Raw genomic sequence first — 20,009 nt, 5'->3', positions numbered from 1 at the left:
CCCTCTGGATTCACACAGAGGTTCAGATTAAGTGTTTAACTTAGTACACAGAAAATTTATTTGAGAATCTTACATTAAAATGGTGTAGTACGTAATTGTAAGGTACTATTACTAACACAAGTAAATGGCATTTTTAGGTATGAGAATAGTTTTCCTCTTACGCCCTTATTACTTACTTTGATTTTTTTAGGTCTTTCACAAATTCAAATACCTAACAATCTTATTCATTTGATTTCTATCATCTATAAAAATATCTATTCCTAATAATTAATATATCATATGAACAGGCCAAAGAGCAAGACAGAGGAACCAAGAAATAAAACGATCAGTTAAAGAGGAAAAGGGGATGTAGCTGAGTGGTAGAGTGATTGCTTAGCATGTGTGAATCCATGGGTTCAAACCCCAGTGCACATATACACAAAGAGAGGAAAAGGGGGGTGGGTAAAAGGACAAATTTAATGTTCAATAAATCATGGGAGCATCAGATATATGTAAATTACAATATGAGTATAAAAACAAGAAATATCAAATACAATCATTTTGTACAATTCTAACTTTTGTCATTCATATTTGTTGGTTGGAATATAAAAAGGTAAATTCACTTTGGAAAATAGTTTGGTAATTTCTAATGAAATTAAACATCAGAATACAACCTTATGGGCATTTATTTTAGAGAAATGAAAAACATGTTCACACGAAAACCTGCATGTAAATGTTCAAAGGAACTTCACTCATAAGAGTGAAAACTGGAACATTTCAGTTGTGGAACACCAAGTAATATGAAAGCACGGACTATTGATGCATATGCATCTGGTAAACTTCAAAAAGCACTGGGGAGTTACGCTGAGTGAAAAATGCCAATTCAAAAATAAAAAACATACTTTGATTCCATTTATACATTCCTGAAATATCAAAATTATAAACATGGAGAAGAGACAAATGGTTGCCAGAGGGCACAAGGGTAATGCAAGGAGGTGGTCACATGTGACTAGAAAAGAGCAACAGGAGTAATCTCTGCACCTTGACTTAAACAATGTCATACTTGTGAAATTTTACTATAGATTTTCAGAATGTTATCACTGGAATAAAATGAATAAAGAGTACACAGGATCTCAGTGTATCATTTCTTACAAGTGAAAATGAATCTATAATTACTAAAAAATAGAAAATTTTAAAAACATTTAAGTTGAGCTGAGTACACTGGTTCATGCCTGTAATTCCAGCTATTCAGGAGGATGAGGATCCTAAGTTTCAGGAAGGCCTGGGTGAGACTGTCTCAAAATAAAATAAAAAGGGGTGGTGATAAGGGTCATGGTAGAGTGTTTACCCTAAACATGCAAGGTCCTGGTTTCAATCCCCAGAATGAAATCATTGAAAAGAAAAAAAAGAAAAAAAAAAAAAAAAGTCAAGGATCAACTGTTCTCTTTCATATGTGAAAACCTAGAGAGGAAAAAGGAATAATAAAAGGGGGATCTGTATCTGGTAAAACAGAAGGGAGAACAGTAGAGTAAAAGCAGGGAACCAAGGGAGAGGGAAGAGGGGAGGCAAAAGGGAAGAACTGGGGAATAACTTTGATCAAATTATGCCATGTGCATGTATGAATACATCACAATGCATTCCAACCTGACTCTAACCACAATGCACCAACTAAATACCAGATGGAAGACCAACAGAGAAGAGGCAGGGAATCAAGGGGAGAGAGGAGAGGAGGAGAAAAGAGGGGAGGAAAAAGTGATGATACTGGGGATTAAAATGGAGAAAACTATGTTATATGCACTTATGAATATGTCAAATGAACTCCACACAATAGTGGTGTTATTATAACTACAATGTACTAAATAAAAATTCTTAAGAAATGCAACTGTCTGATAAATTTTAGCTTTGAGTAGACATGTTACAGATTTTATCTTTGTTAACTTTTCCATATTTTCTAAATAACAAATGTACATATCATAATATAAAACTTGAATTTTTTTTAAATTGCCTAAAGAATCATGTTATATTTATAATAAATTTATTTTTAATTCAATTTTTATTAAAATGTACTAGAATACATTTTTATTAAATTTTTAAAGATGAGTCTAAACTCATTGGTCATCATAGTCTGCAAATTAATTTAGATAAACTTGTTTCCAAATTAAGATCATCCATCAAGAGAATAAGAATTTTTATTAGAGAAGATACAATTTCAGCAAAAAGAGTAGAAAACTTCAAACAGCCAAAAAACTACACAAGATAGGTAGTTGCCTGGTGGACAAGAGAGAAAGGTGCAGAGAAGAAAGTGAAAGAATTCCAAAGAATTTCTGTATAATTAGCAGTTTTTCCTGGGTCACGGTGATGACAATCAATTTTCGCTTTTTTTCATTTAACAAGAATGAAATGCCTTGTGCATTCAACATATGCCACTAAAGGTATGAAGGGAAATCAAGGTGTGTTCGAGTTAGGATCATGAAGATCAAAAATCTGTTCTCACATTCACCATGTAAACAAGATGAGTGAATCTGAGCAACTTCCATGAACATCCTGACCTTGATTTACTGACTTGTAAGTAAAATAAAACTTAGCTCAAAACATAAAGATTAGAGGATGCAATTTTTAAAGCACATAGTGAGTACTTAAATAACTATTATCACAATTATTACAATAATAAATGTATTTATTCTTCATTTATTTATTCCTGAAATAATAATTCTACTTAAGATTTACAACCATACAAAAAGATTATTTTTTGACAATTCTTATTGGAATATTATACCTGTAAATTTTTAAAAACTGAGTCATTACCTTATGATTCTCTGAATTTTCCATGGCAAAATAAGGTGGCATTGCAGTAACAATGATTCCAAGCAAAGCTGCTTGGAAATATAGCTCAATTTTAAAAACTATGTCAGTAATTTCCTGAAAGACATCCACAGAATAAAAAATGGCACTCAGAATCACATTATACCACTTTAGAACATTCTAAAAGAATATAACAGAATAGTAAAACCTCTGAGAGACTGGATATCTATCCCAGGTTTAGGCTATGTAAGAACCAGGTAGTAAGTTTATTAACAGGTGGTGTACTAGTACTAACTCTGCCACTAATTAATTAATTAAATACCTGTATGACTGTACACCCATTTTTTTTTAATCTACAGCACAGAATAATCTGGCATACAAATTAACTTTCACCATTTAATAAAAATAACAGGTATGAAAAGAAATTAGCATGTCCACCGATAGTCCTATGTGATGATTCTACATTGCGTCACAACCATAGAAACAAAAAGTACAATGAATTAAAAAGGAGTCTGTAAAAATAAAAAAGAAAAATATATAAGGATGATCTTTGGTGCTCTTCACTGGTTATGTGGAATATATGCTAACTGAATCTAAACTCAGCTTTCTATAGAACTAGGAACTTCACCCAAGCAGAGGAGACTCTACCTCATACAGACCCCAATGCCCAAGTAGAGTTAACTAACTTTCCCAGACAGTTCAGTAAATAAAGTGCAGATCACCCAGGATCAAAGGTGCTATATCATCCCCCAACCCCAACAAGGTCACTTTCCTGTCCTCGCTGTTTAAGAACATACCCTCATGAGGCAGAGAAGGCAGCTTGCACTAGCGCAGGACCCACACTATGTCTAGCAGATACTGTGGCCCTGGCACACAATTCCTTGGATGATGGAGGAACAGGGCATAACTGTCTTATTGACCTGGCCTTCTGAATTTTGTCTTGTAGCAATAAAGCCACTTTCTTAATTCATGTCACGGGACACCGTAGAATTTGCCTCAAACTCATATATATGACAGTGGAAGGACCGAACAGAACCCACAAACATGTGAACTAAGTAGTACAAGAAGGGGAAATTAGTAATACTACAGTTGGATTCAGTCACACAGAACCTGAGTAAAAGAAGAAAAGAATTTAGAACATTAGTAAGACATCTATGAAGAGTAACCTTTAAAAAGTTCTATTTCTTTCCCTCTGGTTTCAAAAATGGTATGGTTATATGACCATGTTTGATGAAAAAGGTGCAAGATCCTTTGTAACAGTTCTGAATACATATGTATGCAGTAACATCATAGAAACATATGGGAATTACAACTTCCGAACTGTGGTTGCTTCTATGGAGGGGAGAAGGAAATGAGATTGGGGTGGGAAAACATGGAATCTTAACTGTAAATTCGAAGTTGTATTAATTAAAAACAAGCATGACAAGATATTAACATTTGAAACATGCGGGGTGTAGATATATGGCTATTCTTGTTTTGCAGGTTTGAAATATTTCACAATTAAAAAAAAAAAAAACCCACAGGTGAGATTTACAAATTCCATATCATGTAGGTGCTTGTGATTTACAAATATTTACTTCCTATTGAGAAATCTCTCCAGATTCAAATATTCAAAATGCTTACTAAAACTCTCCCAGGAAAATGTCAACAACAAGGAATTCAGTAGGTAAAAATGTGTTTTTCCATTCCAACAAAACAAAAATTCTCTTCTTCCTGTATTCTCCAAATCACTAAATATTATTACCAAGTATCACATTACTAAAAACTGTACAAATGCAAGACTCTCCTTCTCACCTTTCAAATCCAACAATAAGCAACAGTGTTAGGAAGTTATGCCACTTGTTTGTAACATCCCTCTAGCACTAAACTCTAGAATCTGATGTCTTTAGCTTTCTTCTTCTATACCCCAACCTCCCTCACAGAAATCCCTCTTCACCCTGGTGTCAGTGATCTTTCTATAAATGCAAATTTGATATTTCTTTGTCTATATGTCTAAATATAACTATAACAAGAAAAGTAGCCAATGGCACAAGCCTGTAATCTCAGCAACTTTGGAGGCTGAGACAGGAGGACTCCAAGTTCAAGGCCAGCAACTTAGGAAGACCCTCAGCAACTTAGTGAGCTCTTGCCTCAAAATGAAAAATAAAAAGGGCTGGGGATGTTGCTCAGGGGTAAAGCATCCTGGGTTCAATCCCTGATACAAAAAGAAAAAAAAAAAAAAAAAAAAAAAAAGAGTATCAAGTTAATCTTCAATATAATTTGCAATTTAAGATATCTAAAGATCATAGCAAATTAAAAGTTGTTTGGGGTGCAGATTACCTAGTCATGATCATCTACATAAGTGGATGTGTTATTTCAGACAAAGAATCTCCACCTTTACAAAAAAAAACCAGAATGATCATACTTAAAAATGTGTCTTCTTCCACAATCCATGTTTTGCTTCCCTCTTGCCACAGTGTTAAGAGGTGCCTTGCCTCTGTCCACTCTTGCCTTCTTAGATCTAATTTTCCATTGTTTCAACCTTACTCTGTATTTTCCATCAGGATACAAATGAACACAAAGAAATGGAGGAGAGAAGGAAAAAAGAAAGAATTCCCTGATCCTCCACCTACTGTTTCACTGCCCCACGGCCCTGCTCTGCCTTTCAACCCTTCACAGCTCAACTTGAAAGCTTCTCCCCTTGCTCATCCTACTTCACGTCTCAGTCCTCTATAATTTGGATGACATTCCAACCTTTCACTCCTTAATGGAGGCGATCAATGATATCCTTGTTGATAAAGTGAACAGATACTTGTTCTTGTCTTGCATCTACCTCATCTGACACAGTCACTCCATCTTCTGCTATCAATCTTGATGAATAGCCCTGGCACTACCAGTACCCATTTCCAAGCCAAAGTATGGCTGTCATCCTCACCTGTTATAGATTAATAACCATCAATTCCTGACTTATTTTTCTCTTTTTGGTGGCACTAGGGATTGCACCCAGGGACACACAAATGATAGGCAAGCACTCCACCACCAAGTTACTTGCCCCATTCTTATTTATTTGTTTGTTTTGAGACAGGGTTTTGCTAAGTTGCCCAGGCTAGCCTTGAACTTGGTGATGCTCACTCCTCAGCTTTACAAGTAGATGGAATTCCAGGCATGCCTGGGTAAGTCCTAACATTTTCACTTTCCAATCCATTCATATCTTATATAACCAGTATTAGGACCTTAGTTCCAGTCACCATAATCTCTCTCAAGCCCATTAAATGGTCTCCCTCTCACTAGTCTTACCCCTCTGCTACATTCCCTGCAATACAGCTCAGGTAGTTTCTTCAAGCATTAATCCCTTAAACAATCTTCTTTGCCCTTTTAGTAGCTTCTATGATCATGTCAGAATGGAGTATAAATTCCTTAAGACAATACTCCAGGCCCTTCTTAGCCTAGGACCTGCTGAAACCTTGTTTCATGCCTGATCAATCTTTCTCTCTAAATTGATGTCCCTTAGGACATGCACTGCATTTCTTGTAAACTTTCCCTTTCACACTTCTGGGTCTTTGGACTTCCTATTACCTCTGTCTAGAACACTATTCCCATTTCAGGTTTCAGGTACCAGTTGTTCTTCAAATCTTCCCTAACCACTTCACTACCTGACCCCTATCCTATAATCACAACCGGGTTGTGCTTAATATTCCTCCCGTAAATGTTACGAAAAACTCTGTCTTTAACTGTGATATTGTGAAATACGCTTGTTCTCTTTCCTTGGTTCCTGATGCAGAGCTTCTAAAACCCTTAAAGATAGGGGAACTATGAGAATATTCTGTTTTAATGTTTAATTTTTTGCCCCAGTTCCTGACACAAAGCTCTTAAATCCCTTGGAACTTCCTGGGTGACAGGAGAATCTTTTGTTCTAATAAGCCAAGTCTTGGTGGGCTCCTGATAAACTTCAGAACTGAGACTGATTGCCAGGGGCATGGACCATGTGATTAGAGGGTTGGAATTTTCAGCCCTGCTTCCCATCTTTACTCAAGTTTTAAGACTAGGAGATGTCACAGGATAAATTTCTACAAATTTTTGTCTGCTATAATTGCTTGGTTTTTAATATATATTTTACACACACAATATACTTAAGAAATTTTATCTATATATGTGATAGCTTACTTGAAAGAATGGGGTACTCCAGATCTGGATGGTTTCAGTCACATTTAAATGATAAAGATAGTAGTTGCTAATGATATTCATCAATACAGGTAGAGAATAAACCATAGTACTGTTGAAAACAGCTGTAAAAACATAGTCCTATAATTAAAAAAGAGAGTTATTACATACTTTATATAAGTAGATAAATTATTGCTGCATGTCAAGCTTTTCTTACCAACTAACCTAATGCTAATTAACTGTACCAAATGGCTAATTCAACAAAAAGAAATAATACTCAATGCCAGATACAGATAATCCAGTTAGGAATGGGCAGATATTTTGATATTCTGGATAAAAATAAAATAAAACTCCTACACCTTTTCATATAGGTCATCAAGGCATAAAATATATCATAAACAGGTAGTTATTTCTAAAAGTACATTCTAATTTTCAACTACTGAGGTCAATTAAGCAAATAATTAATTTTACAAGAAACACTTCAATGCTTCATAACTCTTAAATAGGTAACATGTTGTATTCTTACCTTTTCTGAATACCCCACATTTAAAGCTGCACTGTGAGGAGCAGCAGACACATAGTCGCTGTCATTAAACATAGTCACCTTTATGTTCTGGTAGGTGAAAAAGTCAGTAAGATCACTGATATCTGAGTCTGGTATTAGAAAACAAGCAAATAAAAAAGAATCAGCTTAAAGAAGAAACAATATTTTATAATATTGACTTTTTATAATATTGGAAAGATCCCTCTCTTTTTAGAGAATTATTTCATCTTTATCAGCTAAGATACGATTAAGAACCTTGACTCTGGAGTTAGTTACCCTGGATTCAAATCCCACTTGTACCACTTGCACTATTTGTCCTTAAAGCAATTTACCAAACACTCTGGATCTTAGCTTCCTCTTTTGTAAAGTAAGAATAATAAGTATATCAAACTCTCAAATCCAGTGGTCATGAGAGTTAAAGGACTGAAAATAGCATAGGGTTTAGAACAGAACCTGGTATACAGTAACTGCAAATTTGACCTGCAGTTGCTGCTACAATTTTAATAACAATGAAAAGCTACTATAATGCTAAAAGCTATAATGCTATAATGCTAAAGTAAAATTTGGTTAAACAGTGAAAATAAAAATCTACTTGGCAATTTTAGGCAACAAGGTAACCTGATGAGGTTATAAAGGTATAGGATTTTTGTGTGTGCTCTAGGTAGACAAGTTTTATAAATGCCAATTGACTTAATGATGTCAAAATATTCAGATACATAATCAGGTCTCTATCTACATTCTCTAGATAGCCTGGAACCAAGGGAAGATTTTAGTCCTGTTTTGGGGTTTAAATCCATGTTGACATGTCTGATGAATTCAAGTAGCACCTGCTCTATCATCACAAAAACCAGGATCCAAGTAAGGACAAATGTGACTTTGAGAGAAATCCAAATCACACAAAGCAATATACTATCTGTAAATGAACAGTGTGATAAGGTGGATCAGATTCAGCAGTAAACCACAGCATCATAATGAATGGTGCTTTTAGGTATAAAGTGACTACCTTTCTCCTAACCTAGTACCTTAATGGACGTTTTATCTGAAGCATGTCAGCAGGACCACCTATGCTGCACAGAGCGCTATGCTATAACAGAAGTAGCTTTCAGTAGTTCCACCTGTGCTCTGCAAGGAGGTGAGAAATCATCCAATATAGACACAGTGCCCAGTGATTCCTAAAGGAAAAGGGGTTTTATTTTGGATCAGCAATAGGACCTAGGAAAATATGGGATATATAGGCAAGAAACTCTCAAAATACTAAATAATGATGATAATAGTAATAATGGATGAATGGAAGAAACAAACCTTGAAAAAAGTATAATTTCTACATATCAGTGAGAATGAACTCAAAGCAGAAAGCTAAGTGAAAATTTACAATTCCCCAAACTTTAAAAAATCATAGTATGAGGCTGCATGTAGTACAGGACTTTAACTATAGAAAATTTATACTAAACCTGAAAACAAGAATTCTCAATGAAAGAAAAAAATTGCAAAACATAACATTTTCTATTTAAGAATAACTGTCTATCCTAAATGTGTCTTCCTAAGAAAAAATTTGAAGGTTATGTAATATACTTAGCATCAAATTTTACCAGTACATGATTTAAAAAGTAACTTATAGTCTTTTCAAGAACCTTAGGACTATAAGCTGTCTAGGTACACAGGAGGTGTTGTAGGAACAATGATCATGCATGAATGAAATTTTGTATTAGGTTTTCATATTTTGAAGATCAAAATCCTATGTCAGTTTCTTATTTATCTGCCCAAGTCCACATGTTTAAAAAAAAACTTTTCATCTGAGTATGAAAGAATACCAACAGCAAATTCAAAAAAATCAACCACAAATTTAATATATCCAATTATACATATTTATATCTAGGTTTATTTTTCTTAGTTTTAACTAATTCTTCAAATAGTCCCTGAAGAATTGCTTAACTATTTCTAGGTATATATGTATGTGCATAAGCAGCACAATACTGTAACTCTTCCTAAAGAAAATTTCACAACTTCTCACCTTTATTTAGTTCATCATGAATGCTGAGGTAAAACATGATGCTAAGAACAATGTTGCAACTATTTTAAAAAGAAATTTAACGATCATAAGAGTACAGAATATTTTTAAAACTTTCAATTACACTTAAAATTTCATTTCTGTAATACATCACTCAGCATCGATAATGTACTTCAAGTGGATTCTGTGCAAATCATGCCTGTACCTTAATTATATTTCTAAAATCCAAATCTCAACTGCTCCACCCCTCAATCCCATGCCCTGGCCAACACACATTCACAGACCTTCACACACTCTCACCAGTGGAATTCTGAAGAAGAAGACTTGTTCTGTATTTATGAGGTTTATCGCCAGGTTTAAGGAAATATAAGTCAGGAACAAGTTTGATGGGAACCACAGCATTTTTAAAAGAGTGATGTACAAAAAACATAAAAAGCTGAACTGCAAAAAAAATTAAGAGCAGAAGCAACCTGAAAGGGGGGAGAAAAAAAAAAAAACAGGTTAAGGTATATCTGTTAAAATCTATTTTCTACTATTAAGGTAAACCTATTAAAATCTTCTTTCATATTTGTATTGATTTAAACCCCAGACGGTTAAAAGGTAATCATTAAAAAAAAAAAAAAAGCCAAGAAAAAAAGAAGAAATGAACCTTTAAAAAAAATTCTACTACCAAAAATGACCTCATGATAATATTGTAGAGAAAGCTAATACTGAATGACATAATTATAAGTTACAAAAGTAGAGACAGAGAGGGGAAAATAAGTTATGAAAGTGTTATTTTAGACCACAGTCACCCTTAAATTATTATAGGGTATGTAAACCTCTAGTTATAATTGTTAAAAGAATCAGACATTGCCACAAACATTTATGTCTCTATACTCCTGAAGGAACTACTTCCTTCCCTCTCTATTCGAGCCGTTTACTTTTCATATATTGACAAAAATATTTAGATATAGAAGAAATGTACAATGAAATTTTGATATCTTTGTTTTCATTCTAATCACAATTCAATCACATTAACTACTACCATCTCTCTCAGGTGGCAAAGCAAGATACAATCCACTGTAACACCCTCCTACCTGGAAGACAGTTCCTTGTCTACAAAGCATCTCTCTCCCTTGTGAAAGTGTCACTAGTGGCTGGAGAGCTCAGATCATCACACTTGATTTAGTTATTTATAATTTTCAGATACCCCATAGTTATTTTTAAAAAATCAAATCCTTAAGTTGTTTTAATTATACCTAAATCGGCATGTCCCAAAGCATACTGCATTTAAATGCAGCCCTAGGACAATAGATATTTTAGGTAAGAGGAAAATTCATGATCAAATATTATTTGGAAATTCCAGATTAAACAAAATTAAAGTTTCTTTAACTATAGAACCTCTCATGTGTTCTTATAGGCCGATGAACTATTAACTGAGAGAATACCAGGCGCAATATTTCCTAAATGTACTTGACCACAGAACATTGTTTATTTTGAAATGAATATTTTTGTCACCTTGAATTTATATGCTGAAGCTCTAGCCCCTAATCTGAAGGTATTTGAAGAAAGGAACTCTGGAAGGTAATTGAGATGAAGTCATGAGGGTGTATGTCCTTTATGATGGAATTAGTGCCCTATAAAAAAGACACCAGAGAGTGCATGATAATGTGCTCACTTGCATATTCTCTCCCCATAACCACTGAACAAAAAGAAGTCATGTGAGCACACAGTCAAATGGTGGCCTCCTACAAGACAAGAAGAAAGTCTTCACCACACTGGCACTCTGGTCTCAGACTTCCAGCCTCCAGAACTGTGAGGAAAAATAAACTGCTGGTTTTTAAGCCACCCAGTCTATGGTTTGTGATTATAATAATCTGAGCTAAAACCCTTACTGTTTCCAAGGGGTATTCATGAAAGTGTTGTTCAACTTAATAAACTGAAATGTGCTGATTTAAATAAACATTTTCTTTCAATAATAGTAACAGGAATAAATCAGATACTTGACTGACATTTGGTAAAGAATAAATTCAGTCAAAAAGGCAAATAAGGTCAGCATATTTCAAACACATAATAATCTTATTGTTGATGAGTAAGTTTTATTCCTACTATGGTTTTGGATCTAAGAAGATAAGAGTACAGTCTATGAAAGGAGTTGATATTATTCCAAGTAAGCCAATTTCTAGAACCCTTGAGAGAGAATACTGGGAGAGGTTAAAATTAAGCTGAGAAGATCTCATTTTGATCCCAGATCTACCAGTTATATAGCCTTCTTTACACTCCAGTTTCTTTATCTGATAAATAATTTTTTTTCCTAATGGTCTCAGTAGTATACCCCTGTAGCCCTAGCACTTAGGAGGCTGAGGTAGAGGATCACCTGGACCCAGGAGTTTAAGATTTGTCTCACACACACATGAAAGTTTCCTACTATTTACAAAATGAGTATAAAAATTAACCAATGAATGAAAAGAAATAAAAAATAAAATTGAAGATACAATGATAGCCATTCAAAGATTATATAATTACATAATATTATTTGTTAATTCCTTATTTTATAGATGTGACAATAAATGTTAGTGTTAAAAAAAGTAAAATTTTAGGGGTATTTGAACAAATTACTATAAGTACGATTTTCTTCTCTGACATTGTAAAATTATGATTTTAATCTTTCAAAACTATGCCTATTGCTTACAAATGTCAACATAGAAAAATTTAATATGGTAAATCCACTTTATATCCTTAAAAAGACAATTTCTCAGGCAGAAGAATGATAATTATACTTACACTGATCTCAGTGATTTACTCTCACGTTTCAAGGTAAGGAAATGAAACTTTGCTATTGTAGACACTTGCTGTTTCCAAAGGCTCATGGTGCTCACTAGGGAAGCTTTGGTTTCAGAAAGAATAAGCAAGCTCTGTTCCATTTCATCAAAAGATTTTGAATCCATTTCTTCTTCTGGTGGTTGCTGTGTAAATACACTATAATCTATTTGTCAAACAAAAAGAAAATTTGGGTATATTCCTTTAAAAAGATGAAAACCTTTTTGAAGCATGTCAATTAGAAGCACACATCTGGCAGTGGAATGAAACACTCTTATACTTTGGCTCTATCTATTAAAGCTAAACATATGTACATATCTTATTACCAAAAGTCCCCTTTAGGTATAAACCCAACAGAGGTAACCAAAACACATGCAGAAGAAGACTTTTACGAATGTCCTATCCAGAATACCCTAAAACTATCACAGACTGGTGTGAAACAACAAAAGAAAGTAAACAACAGTAAGCCATGTGACATAGCTAACTCTTAACAGGTGTGACACTGAGTAGATGAACCAGTTCAAGAGTTGATTTCAACTTCTGAACTACTCTGATTTGTGTAGTTCAAAATTAGACTGTATGCATGCTCATTCCTAAGATCGTAGATATTTGTTATGTGAACTTTTCCTTTTCTGACCATAACTTAACATCAGGCCCTCATCAAACACTTGACTTCTCTCTCTTCTCTCTGACAGTCCTCTCCTGGCTTTGCTTTACTTCTCTATTAAATTTAGTTTCATATTCAGATGATAGCCAAAATCTGCCCTTCAACTTCATCTTCAGTCTTTGGAGAGTTATGAGTCAAATGTGTACTTCAAGAAGCTCTACGTAATCACAGCTGATAATAATGTGATCTGACAGACATAATAAACTCAGTAATGGGAATGAAGTATGTCATTTGGATTTACTTTTGATATTTATTTACTTGCAATTGCATTTATACATTCTAAATACATTTGAACAAAAAATTATTTCTGTAGTTTATGTTGGAATCCTACCATTAAATATAACTGCATACTAATTTAATGGCAAGACTAAAATGCTACATAACTGATGATTGTTCATTTTCAATTCAAAAACATGAGCCACTGATGACTAATGCAAATATTAAAGAGTGCATACTAGTTGAAACTACTGTGGGCCAATATATATAATTTTAAAATTTAAATAAAGACACAAAAAAGAAGTTAGATTACATCATGCTAATTTTTATATAGTTGTTCAGCATACTAGCATTTATAATATTAATCAAAAACTTTTGAAGGCTTTGTTTCATTTTTAGTTATTTAATTCCACTAAGGCCACAAGACTTTCAGTAAAAAGTTTTATCTGAACTTTTCTACAATTTGTGAAGATAAATTAAAAGAATGCCAACTTTATCATTTCAAATGTTCAAAAGAAGGAAAAACTACAAAATCACATGTGATAACGTGCAGATTCACTCTTCTTAGTCTAGGACATAAAAACAAGAGGAAAATGGAAGATTCCAAAATGCATTATTTTTCCATAAACATGTACAATTATCACATGTTAACTAAAAAGAAAAATAAATTTTAAACAAAGATGTTGCTTCTCCAGTGACCACATCTGAAAGTGAGTGGCTGGTATCATCAATAACATGAACCAAGGAGCAATTTGAGTTAGCAATGCTGACTAATTATTGTTAACGTATGATAATTATAACCTTTTAAATCTGACTACCTAAACCAGGACTAATAAAATCCTAGTGATACTCTTTTCACGAAGCTGAGTGCAGCACGACAGGAGCCCATGTACACCGGCACAGCCATACCTTTACTCCTGACTTTGGTCTCAGTGGCTGTCTTCATTAGGACCTACCACATACGCACAACGTGTAAGAGCCTCAACACTTTGCGCCTGCGAGCCACCATTCCAGTTCCCTCCACTCTGATGACACCACTATCACCACTCCCCTAGCCACCACCCCGTAAAGTTTCCTTGACGGTAAACTACACAGCTCCAGCTCTGCTCCTTACCACACCCAGAAACTGTCAAGGTCACTACCGTATTCCATACTACCAGATCCCTCACTGTCTTCTATGTTTCCAAAACTAAACTTTCTTATTTTTCACAGTAACTGACAAATAACTGTCCTCTTACTCTTTACCCAAACACCCTGTTTTCCTAGGCCTATGCATCTGCATTCTTTTGTAAAGAAACAACAATCATGGCTCCTTCTTAGTCAGCCCTTCTTGGCCCCTTCATCCCAGCTAGGCATCAGGACTTACCCCTTTCCTCTGATCTAAATTGTCTTCCTTAGTGATTCCATCCAATTTCATAGCACCATCTCTAAGTAACTTGAAATGTATATCTGTAATTCTATTCCAGATACAGCCAAAATTCATCCTGGATTCCTTCTTTCCACAAACTGATGGCAATCCCAAACCTAGATCCCAACTTAAAAGCTTAAGAATTACTCTCTTTTTCTGATTTTGGAATCGGGTAGAACTCGGGGGCAGTCGGCCTGAGCCACACCCCTGGCCCTATTTTGTATTTTATTTAGAAACAGGGTCTCACTGAGTTGCTTATCGTCTTGCTTTTGCTGAGGCTGGCTTTGAACTCGAGATCCTCCTGCCTCAGCCTCCCGAGTCGCTGGGATTACAAGTGTGCACCACCATGCCCAGCAAGAATTATTCTTGATTCTTCGCTTTCCTGAATCCCTAACATTCAATCCATCAGTAAGATATCACTGTTAAAACCAATATAACTCACATCTGTTCTTTCCCTATTTCACTAAAACCCTATTTCAAGCTAAAATTAACTGTTAGTTTCCTAATTGGTTTTTCTGTGTCTACTTTTTTTTTTTTTTCCCCCAAAACACTCATTGTGGGAAGCTATCCATGTTTAGCAGAATCAGTTTTGGCTGAGCCATGGGATACAGAGGTCTGACACCCAGGAACTGGCAGTCATGAGAGACTTTCAGATAGCCAGGGAGCAGGTGGTCCTGTACTGAGTTGGCTCACCACTGAGAAAATGCTAATTGTCTAAGCAAATGACTTCCCTACCTCCTCCTCATCCTGTTTCTCACAGAAGCAGCCCCTCCCTGTCTTGGCCCCTTTACCTATGTGACTATAAATAAAGGTGAAGGTGGGCTCCTCCATCTTGTTGGAGGCCAGACCTTTTATTGCCTGATCCGTCACACCCCCTTCCATTTGAAAAGAGTATTACTGGCTCTTGGGTTTATTGATTAGATAAGTTTACTAGTAATTAATTTATAGCCAGCACTATCTTCCGACAGAAATCCCTTCCCTCCTCCACACTGGGCGTGGCTGAACCCCCCTACAACTCACTATTCCACAATTGGAATAAATTTTAAAATACAAATTAGATCGAGGTATTCCTTTGCTTTAAAACTCTCTGACAGCTCAAAAACACATCAAGTAAACGTTAGAGCAATACCTCTGATGAACACAAATGCAAAAACTTCTTAATAAAATACTGGCACATCACATACAAAAACATTAAAAAGACAGTTCACAATAATCAAGTGGGGTTCATTCCAGGGATGAAAGGTTGGTTCAACATGAGGAAATCAATAAGTATAATTCACTAGACCAATAGACGTAGACAAGAATCATATGATTATCTCAATAGATGCAGAAAAGGCATTTGACAATTTGACAAAATATCATTCATTCATATTCAAATCACTAGAAAACTAGGGATAGTAGAAACATACCTCAACATCATTCTAAATGGGGAAAATATGAAAGCATTCCCTCTAAAACTGAAATAAAACAGGGATGTCCTCTTTCACCACTTCTATTTAACATGTACTTAAAACTCTAACCATAGCAATTAGGCAAAAGAAAGAAATTAAAGGAGTACAAACTGAAAAAGAAGAGCTCAAACTATTGGTTTGACGACATGATTCTATATTTAGAAGTCACAAAAATCTCAACCAGAAAATTGCTAGAACTCATAAATGAATTCAGCAAAGTAGCAGATATAAACAGCCATAAATCAACTGAGTTCCTATACACCAATGATGAATCAGCTGAAAGAGAAATTAGGAAAATTATTCCATTCACAATAAACTCAAAAAGAAAAAAATTAAATACTTGGGAATCAATGTAACAAAAGAGGTGAAAGACCTCTGTAGTGAAAACTATAGAACACTGAAAAAGAAATTGAAGATCTTAGAAGATGCAAATATCTTCCATGTTCTTGGCTAGGGAGAATTAATTTTGTCAAAATGGCCATACTAAAAAGAAAATGGCCATACTATCAAAAGCACTATATAGATTTAATGCAATTCCCATTACAATTCCTATGATGTCCTTCATGGAAATAGAAAAAGCAGCTATGAAATTCATTTGGAAAAATAAGAGACCCAGAATAGCCAAAGCAATCCTTAGAGAGAAGAGGGAAGCAGGAGGCATCACAATACTAGATGTTGAATTATACTACAGAGCTACAGTAACAAAAACAGCATGATATTGGTACCAAAACAGACATGAAGACCAATGGAACAGAATACAAGACATGGAGACAAACCCACATAAATACAGTTATCTCATACTAAACAAAGACACCAGAAACATACATTGGAGGAAAGATAGCCTCTTCAACAAATGGTGTTGGGAAAACTGCAAATCCATATGTAACAGAATGAAATTGAACCCCTATCTCTCCCTCTGCATGAAACTTAACGTGGATCAAGGACCTAGGCATTAGACCAGAGACCTGGCACCTACTAGAAGAAAATGTAGGCCCAACTCTCCATCATGTCAGCTTAGGAACCACCTTCCTCCACAAGACTTCTAAAGTGCAAGAAATAAAATCAAGAATCAATAAATGAGAAGGCATCAAACTAAAAAGCTGCTTCAAAGCAAAGAAACAATCAAGAAAGAAAATGGACAGTCTTCAGAATGGGAGAAAATCTTTTCTACCTGCACCTCAGATAGAGCATTAATGTCCAGAATATATATAGAACTCAAAAAAACTTAACACCAAAATAATAATTATCATTATTATCAATTATCAATAAATGAGCAAAAGAATTGGATACTTCACAGAATAGTCAACAAATATATGAGCAATGTTCAACTTCCCTAGCATTTAGAGAAATGCAAATTAAAACTACACTGAGATTTTATCTCACTCCAGTCAGACTGCCATTATCAAGAATACAAGTAACAATAAATGTTGGTGAGGATGGGGGAAAAGGTTCACTTTATACATTGCTGGTGGGATTTCAAATTGGTGTAAATACTCTTGAAAGCAGTATAGAGATTCCTCAGAAAACTTTCAAGGGAACCACTATTTGACCCAGTGATCTCACTCCTCAGTATACAGCCAAAGGATTTAAAAAACAATATAACACAGTGACACAGTCACATCAGTGTTTATAGCAGCTCAATTCACAATAGCTAAGCTATGGAACCAACCTAGGTTCCCTTCAACAGATGAATGGATGATAAAAATGTGGTATATATACAAATGGACTATTACTCAGCCATAAAAAGAATGACTTGATGACTTCTGCAGGTAAATGGATAGATATGGAGACTACCATGCTAAGTGAAATAAGCCAATTCCAAAAAAACAAAGGCTGAATGTTCTCTCTGATATACAGACGCTAACACACAATAATGGGGGGTGGTGAACAGAAGTTCAGTGTATTAGACAAAGGGAAATAAAGGGAAGGGAAAGGAATGGGAATAGAAAAGACAGAGGAATGAATCTGACATAACTTTCCTATGTTCTATTCATATATGAACACACCACCAATGTAACTCCATATCACATACAACCACAAAAATGGGATCCTAATTAGAATAAGCCATGCTCCAAGTATGTATAATATGTCAAAATATACTGTCATGTATATCTAAAAAGAAAAAAAAAAGCTCTATGATAGCTTCACAATGTACTAAGAAAACAAACAGTATTCTTTTCCAGATGTTCAAAGGCAACATATGATTTGGTTCTCTGCGTCAGTGTGACTTCACCGTGTGTCACCCTCCATGGCTGTAGCCACTGCGAATTTTTTTGTCCCTCAAAGACATTCACTACTGAATTAACATCTCTGCAATAGCAATTTTCTTTATCTGCAAAGTTTGATCCAAAAATTTTTGCATACCTGATTTTTCATGATATACAGTCCTTGGTTCAAATATCTTCTCCCTAAGTCCTCCCAATATAATCTAAGTTCACTGCAACCCAAGAACATCTCACCACTTTTCTCTTAACTACTATTACAATACCTGTTAGTTACCTTTTTTTCTGTCTCTCCTTCCCTAAAATAATATAAACTTCACATGTTTATGTAATTATTTGCTTTATTAACAATCTATTTGGTTCACTGTCTGAAATGCTTTTTTAGTTCTGTTTTTACCTGCTTGGTCAATTTCTGCTTCAACTTCTAGCTTTAAAAATACATCTTCCAAAGTCGTCATGGATACACCATAAGAAATAACACCCAAATTTGAATGAATGTCTAGAGCAGAAAACAAACCTAAAAGAAAACAAATGACAGAATGGTGTACACTTAAGTATACTATCATGAATTATTCTAAAATATCATTTAAATGTAGATCATGACTAAGTTTATTCAGTTACCACAGTGGTTCTCAAACTTTTAGGTATTAGGTCACTTAAATTGCTAACAACCCCAAGGAAATTTTGTTTATGGGATTATAGCCATTATATATCTTTCATATTGTCAGTTCAAATGAAGAATTATTTTATACTATTAAAAATTAAAACAATGTTAACTATATTAAAAATTGAAATAGACTAGAAAACAAATCATTTAGATATTATTTTTAAAATAAGAATAAAATTACTGTTAACATAATTTTATTTTAAAAACCATATTTTTCAGAAAAAAAAAAATCAATGAGAAGAAGACACTTTTCTCCCTTTGTTGTATGTCATAGCAGAGGCAGATGGGTTCTTATATTTGTTTCTACATTCAATCTTTTGTGGTAGCACATGTCAGGCAGTCTCTGGAAAACTATATGGACAATCTGAGGGTCAAAAAGGAAAATAACACCTTGGCATGATTAGAAAAAAGGGCTGACCATACAAACTGCCTTAAGAAGTCTTTGGCCCATCCCCCTGGAATTCACAGCACAGACTTTGAAATACTGTGACATTTATCAAAGAAAATCAAGAGGCAACAAAGTGAAGGACAGAGTCCCAGAACCAGTCAGTCTTGGGTTCACAATTAAGCTCCACCACTTTCCACCTGGGTTACTTTGGGCAAGTTCAACAAATCTCTCTGTGCTTTAGTTTCCTTGTTTATAAAATGGAAGCAACAGCAGTACTTGTCTCATGAACTTGTTGAAATATTGAAATGATGAAATAAATGGTAAAAGGCACAGCCTGGCATCTGGCAGATAAGCTCTATATAAATGTTATTAAAGAATAGGCATTAGGTAGGTTTAAGAGGACAGAATGATAGGCAAAGTGCATTGAAGTGGCATATTTTCATCAACACCATTAGTGATTTCTTTTTTTTTTTTTTTGGTTTAGAAAAAAATCAAACTATTTTAGAAAATGGTTTTTCTAATGATGAAATGAATACTATGGGAATTTTGTACAACATACATACCTTTACCAGTAATATACTTCTAGCTACAAAATGTCTCTTACACAAAGTAAGAAGACTGAGTTTGAGTTCTTTATGATAAAGTTGAAAAATAATGCCTTCATTAAAATAATTATTAAGGCTAATTATTAATTAAATAATTACCATATCATTCA

At 34.5% G+C, this 20,009-nt stretch overlaps 1 protein-coding gene across 1 annotated transcript in view; it reads right to left on the bottom strand.

The window, feature by feature from the left end:
- ABCA5 (ATP binding cassette subfamily A member 5) overlaps positions 1-20,009 on the bottom strand; it is a 61,940-nt gene that overhangs the window by 14,843 nt on the left and 27,088 nt on the right. The window contains 6 exon segments of the mRNA XM_079130265.1: positions 2,785-2,898; positions 6,925-7,062; positions 7,448-7,575; positions 9,774-9,943; positions 12,240-12,441; positions 18,637-18,756. Of these exon segments, the coding sequence (XP_078986391.1) occupies positions 2,785-2,898; positions 6,925-7,062; positions 7,448-7,575; positions 9,774-9,943; positions 12,240-12,441; positions 18,637-18,756 (872 nt within the window).

This window comes from Sciurus vulgaris (genome assembly GCF_902686455.1).
Source record: "Sciurus vulgaris genome assembly, chromosome: 3".
In the NCBI taxonomy this organism is placed as follows: Eukaryota; Metazoa; Chordata; class Mammalia; order Rodentia; family Sciuridae; genus Sciurus; species Sciurus vulgaris.
This window is presented reverse-complemented; position numbering and strand designations above follow the sequence as displayed.